Here is a 6,521-nt window from a genome sequence, read left to right as displayed (position 1 = left end):
CAATGGTAAACCCAAGCTCTTCACCAATATTTGGCTTTCCGGCAATTGTTGTTATTTGACCACAATTTTTCGGTCTGGATGGACTGGACCATGCATATAAACAATCAATTTTTCAAATCGGTCCAGGCGTCTTTGAGAAATCGAGAACAATCACAAAACAATCTAATTGAAACCTCCTCCTTTCTTTTTTTGAAATCGGTTAAAATACAGAAACTCTTAACATTGTCATTAATCATCAGTCGACTATTTAGTACTGTTGAAAATTGTATGTAATATACAGAAAGTCCTCAAAACCAAGGTTTTCATAGGTGACCGATTTTTTTGCAAAAGAGTGTAAGTATTAACGACTTATTTTCATGCTTTTATATTTTAGACATCCATAGACTTACACTATTTTCCCGCTATTAACTATTTACTAAATAATATAAGTTTTGTTCTACCAATTTCACTCGAAAGGATCAAAATGGTTTGTGTGACTATACGTGAAGTATGATAGGCACGCACACAGCCGCGACGCTAGTCTGCGCGGTTTTTTGCGTTGAATTACCTAAAGTTGACATCGCGCGCCGAGCGTACACGCTCTTAAGAATAAGTAATGTGCAGCTACAAATTCCAATCCCAAGGTGGCGTTGGGTTTCTGGTTAATAAGTCCCTAGCTGATAACGTTGTGGAGGTGTCTAGTGTGTCGAACAGGGTAGCGTACCTTATCATAAAGCTCACCGACAGGTATAGCCTCAAGGTAGTGCAAGTGTACGCACCGACCTCGACACATTCAGACGATGAAGTGGAGGATATGTTTGATGATATATCAAGGGCCCTCCACTTCACTACAAAGACCCATTACACCGTTGTCATGGGGGACTTTAACGCTAAAGTGGGAGTACAGACTTGCGGCGAATCGGCAGTAGGATCCCATGGATTTGGAAGCAGGAATCATAGGGGGCAAATGCTCGTCAACTTCCTCGAACGCGAGGGGCTCTTTTTGATGAACTCCTTTTTCAAAAAGCAGCCCCAAAGGAAGTGGACGTGGCAAAGCCCCGACACTATGACTAAAAATGAGATTGACTTCATCATGACGAACAAGAAGCACATATTCAGAGACGTCTCCGTGATCAATAGGTTTAATACCGGTAGCGATCACCGACTTGTCCGAGGCTCTCTGAATATCAACTTCAAGGCCGAACGTTTCCGTCTGATGAAGGCCAGGCTCCGACTAACACTGCTCCAAACCATGACAGGATCCGAAACGTTCCAGTCAAATTTGGAGAACCGATTTGCCGCCGTGGAAACCACAACAGACGTTAACCAGAACCACGAATATGTGGTTCGGATCCTCAGGGAGGAAGGTTCGAGATTCTGTAACATGCAGCGTAAGGGCAAGAAATCAAAGCTTTCGGAAGAGACATTAGGGCTTATGAAGAAACGACGTGAAAACCCGCCTGTCACTTCGTCAGCTCAGCGGGCTCTAAACCAAGAGATCAACAAGCACGTACGACGCGACCTCCGGTACTCAATACTCTTGCCATTGAAAGAGCAATTGAGCTAAATCGGGGTCAAAGGTGTTCGTACAATCTCTTGGAAGAAGCCACTTGACGAAGCTGACCACAACAAGTGGAGAAGTCGTTTCTTCGGTGCCGGCAGTCCTTTCGGAAGTGGAAAATTTCTATGGCCGGTTATACGCATCGCATGCATCTCGACCTGATCCCGGAAATGAGGATTCTAGAGCCACATTAACACGCCATTTCACCGAAGACCTGCCAGAAGTCAGCAGTGGCGAAATCGAGATCGCTCTGAGACAGCTCAAAATGGAAAAGCCCTGGCGAGGATGGCATTACAACAGAGCTTTTAAAAGCAGGAGGTAAGCCCGTACTGGGGAGCTCCAGAAGCTTTTAATGCCGTCCTGTTTGAAGGAGAACTCCAGAGGCGTGGAGTAGGAGTGTTGTCGTCCTGTTCTTCAAAAGGGAGACAAAACCCAGTTGAAGAACTATCGACCCATTTCCCTCCTAAGCCACGTCTATAAGCTGTTCTCAAGAGTGATCACGAACCGACTTGCGCGAAGACTCGACGAATTCCAACCACCGGAGCAGGCTGGGTTTCGGAGCGGATACGGCACCATAGACCACATCCACACAGTGCGGCAGATTATACAGAAGACCGAAGAGTATAATCAGCCCCTGTGTCTAGCATTTGTGGACTATGAGAAGGCCTTTGACTCGGTTGAAATCTGGTCTGTTCTGGAGTCCCTGCAGCGTTGTCAAGTAGATTGGCGATACATCCAAGTGATGAGATGTCTCTACGAAGCCGCTACAATGTCCGTCCAAGTACAGAATCAGCAAACAAGGCCCATACCGTTGCATCGAGGAGTGAGACAAGGGGATGTTATTTCCCCGAAACTGTTCACTAATGCAATGGAGGATATGTTCAAGACGCTGAACTGGAAAGGACGCGGCATCAACATCAATGGCGAACACATCTCTCACTTGAGATTTGCTGACGATATCGTCATCATGGCGGAAACGCTGCAGGACCTACAACAGATGCTTAACGACCTGGCTGAATCTTCTACGCATCGGCCTACGGATGAACTTGGACAAAACCAAGGTCATGTTCAATGAACATGTTCTACCGGAACCGATTGCGATACACGGCGCCGTTCTCGAAGTTGTTCGGAAATATGTATACCTCGGGCAGACATTGCAGTTAGGTAGAAACAACTTTGAGGACGAGGTGAATAGGAGAATTCAGTTGGGTTGGGCTGCATTTGGGAAGCTACGTCGAGTCCTAACATCGTCGATTCCACAGTGCCTAAAGACAAAAGTCTTCAATCAGTGCGTCCTACCTGTCATGACTTACGGAGCCGAAACGTGGACACTGACGGTACGGCTGGTCCACAAGTTTAAAGTCGCTCAGCGGGCTATGGAAAGAGCTATGCTCGGCGTTTCTCTGAGGGATCGCATCAGAAATGAGGTAATCCGTCAGAGAACCAAGGTCATCGACATAGCCTACCGAATCAGCAAGCTGAAGTGGCAGTGGGCTGGCCATATTAGCCGAAGAACCGATAACCGTTGGGGTAAACGAGTTCTAGAGTGGAGACCGCGCCTCGGCAAACGTAGTGTAGGACGTCCTCAGGCACGGTGGAGTGATGACTTGCGCAAGACGGCTGGCAGGAGCTGGATGCGAGAAGCCAAAAATCGATCTCAGTGGCGTGCACTTGGAGAGGCCTATGTCCAGCAGTGGACTGCGATAGGCTGATGATGTGATGTGATGTGAGCTACAAATTCCAGAACATTTTGCCTATAGATGCACGTACACAATGTTCTCACCACCGGAGCGTACACTGATTTGAATAGCATCACTTGGGTTACAAACAACGGTCGGAAAGTTGCCGTGGGGGTTCAAATCCCAGTTGACCAAGCCTAAATAAAAGAATAGTTTAATTGTCACAAGATATCAACAATATCTTGCATCGAATTCTCTGCTCTACTCGTTACAGTACGACATATCTTTTATCGAGGCCGCATCTTTCAGCAAAGAATGGGTTCCACCATTTTCTGAAGTACAGGTAACTTTCTCCTGTTTTCAACCAGCCTTCATTGTTCAGGAACTCACATAGAGGACAAGCGTTAAGTACTTCAGATTCCTTGATGCTGTAGTGGTTCTTCCATTTGAAGAAATCGTAGTATTTAGTTTTGTTATGAATGGCCTCGTACATTACTTTCGCTAGTATCTCTTCACCAAGTTGTGTGCCGTCTAAGTAGGAGTCTGGGGGTAGGTATCTGTGAAGACAAAGGATTATATTTACAAACATCAATCAGTCATTTATCAACAAGAATCCACAAAGTTCAAAAGAACGCCTTAAGGGTTTTATGTTAATGTAATTGGTGTGTAAACCGTTTTAACATAATAAATAAATAAATAAATAAAAATAAAAAATAAATAAAGAGTAACAAGAACATTACAAGAATACTAAACTCCAAAGAAGGCATCTCAATATATTTCTAACTAGGCGTTTTCCCGCGGTATTACCCTCGTCCCGTGAGAACCATTGCCCGTAACGGGATAAAATATAGCGTTTGGCACTCATGACCTTTGCAGCTATCTATCAGTGAAAGAATTTTGGAAATCCGACCAGAGGTTCCAAAAATTACCCCCTACATACAAACTTACAAATTTTACATACGTACCTAGATAGGTAAGGAATTGAAAAAAAAATATCAAATACCTGTGATACTGAGCTCCACCGAGCACTACAGGCACAGCATTGTTGTCATACGCAAACAGCACAGACTTTGTAATATAATCAGTCGCTATAGAATCTTCTAGGGCCAAGTAAAAGTAGTAAGTGGTCCTTATTCTATAGAAGCAGGGCTTCAAGCTGGTTCTTCCACATTTAAAATCACCACAAGGGCCATATACATCGATGGTTAGGTTGTAAGCATTAAGATAGTGTCGCAAGTTTGACAAAAAGTATTCCCTTTTGCTGTTCGTGGTGCATTTATCCAGGTAAATGGCAGCAGCTAAAGATTTCGAAGATAGCGAAGTCTTGAACTGGTTAGTGACTGGATCCATGTTGTAGTTCCAGTGTAGGTCATGGCCAAGTTCGTGATTGTCGATGTTGTAGACGGTGATGAATTTGTACGGGATTGAAGAGTCGGGTCTGGAGAAGAAGATAACGTTTCGTGGTTATTTTTTTTAGACATGATGATTCTTTATTTTGCCGGTATGATAACTGACTATCTACCTACTGTAAAAATCAAACATTCTTCACCTTCACTTTACTTACAGGTTCATTTCTTAATGTATAATATTGATCAGTATCTTAAATTATAATTTTATAACAAAATTGGCACTTAGAGCTTTTTAAAAACCCACGGAAACTAAAACATCTTACTTGTATGTCCACGTCCAATTGAAATATTCTTCATAAACAGGACTACAAACTGGATAGTTATCAGAAGAATCGTTTGCTGCAAATATGAACTTCTGAACTATGCTCCTCACTTTCGGCAGATCTTTAGTTTCACGACTAACATCTTGGACATTGAACACAATAGCATCAAAGTATCTAAGATCAGGAAAAAGACTTCTGTTTGTCGTAAAGTAACAGTTAATATATTCACATCCATGGCTTATGAAATATCTTTGTCCATCTTCTTCTATCCCAGGAACTCTAGTCCACATTAATATATGTTTTATATCTGGAATGTATCTTCCAATTTTCTTCACAATTCTTGCAGGTTTTTGGTCCTTGATAAAATAGCTGAGGAGAGTCAAAATAGAGAGGTGTAGGATGAACTTTAAGTACTTGGATATTCGGGCCATGCTGGAACTTAGTATGATGAACAGAATGCAGTTTGTTGACGATATAATGCAGTCGAAGTCAGACAAACAACTGAGGCCCAACCTTACCAAGCACGTGTTCATTGTCCTAGAGTAACCAATCAAGTAAGTTCTCATTTGTTTGTATTTTTTCCATTTCAGATTCTCGCTTACTTGCGTCAAAATAATTTCCAGAATTACACCGGAACTCCTAAAAGACGTGCATGGTCAAGGTGCATTGCATTACTTTGTATCTTCGTTAGTCAGTAATATTTTGAAATTTTCTAGCGTTATTGTGTTTTGGGTGTTTGCAAAATTAAAGTGCGTATTTAGAATGATCATGTATGATGATCATTTAACACATTTAAAAATATACACCTATAAAGCGAATTCGAAATACATTTGATTGTTTGTTACAATACGATTTGGCGCGCTTTTTTCCAAAATGGCGACAATGCTTCGCGCGCTTATTGTGCTCTTGATGTGGGTACGGTCCGACAGGCTCTGTACAAAATTGTCCGTGTTTTTTGAATGGCTTGTCCGATTAATGTTGTTACAAGGAAATCATTTTGATGGACGCTTTAGAAAACATTTTTTGTGCTACAAATGTGATGTATGAATGGAGAATAAAATTCGGATCTACAAAGGATTTTCCGTTGCGTCACATTTTTAGTAGAAATGCGATTTACCTTCTTATGTAGGTACTTACCTACCTAGTTTCTAGAAATAATTGTTTTTTTCACATAAGTACATGCCAGTTATATGGATACTCATTAATTGTAGCAAGTGAATTGAAGCAGAGTGTGTTCTTTTTAGTAGTTAGTATAATATGAAATTATAGTCCAACATTAATAAAATAGGTCAGAAAATTCTACCACTGGTTGCATACCATACCAATTTCAGATATCAGAATACCATTGTAAAATAAACAAAAAGCACTACAAAAACGATTTCAAAGAAATCCAAATTCCGAATATTAAACCATTCAATAAATACGTACCTAGATATATCCAGTTGCATAGATATCCAATATTCATATGGCATTGCGAACACAATCCCACTCTATATGAACAGTATGTTAGCGGCTATACGGCTATGTCCTAGAGCATTTAAAGAAATGGAACGGTCATGAGATACCGACGGCCCCCACTGCACTGGACGGACAGACGATGTAGCCAAGATCGATCTTGGCTTACGAATCG

The 6,521-nt window shown here is 41.9% G+C and overlaps 1 protein-coding gene across 1 annotated transcript; it reads right to left on the bottom strand.

The window, feature by feature from the left end:
- Positions 1 to 3,487: 3,487 nt before the first annotated feature.
- On the bottom strand, positions 3,488 to 5,033 carry LOC135118240 (alpha-(1,3)-fucosyltransferase C-like). Its single transcript, XM_064039564.1, has 3 exons — positions 5,002 to 5,033; positions 4,223 to 4,657; positions 3,488 to 3,776 (listed from the first exon to the last, which is right to left on the bottom strand). Exons 1-3 carry the CDS (start codon positions 5,031 to 5,033, stop codon positions 3,488 to 3,490), a joined length of 756 nt encoding a protein of 251 aa, XP_063895634.1.
- Between the last annotated feature and the right edge of the window lie 1,488 nt (positions 5,034 to 6,521).

The sequence above is a fragment of the Helicoverpa armigera genome, chromosome 19 (assembly GCF_030705265.1).
Source record: "Helicoverpa armigera isolate CAAS_96S chromosome 19, ASM3070526v1, whole genome shotgun sequence".
Lineage (NCBI taxonomy): Eukaryota > Metazoa > Arthropoda > Insecta > Lepidoptera > Noctuidae > Helicoverpa > Helicoverpa armigera.
This window is presented reverse-complemented; position numbering and strand designations above follow the sequence as displayed.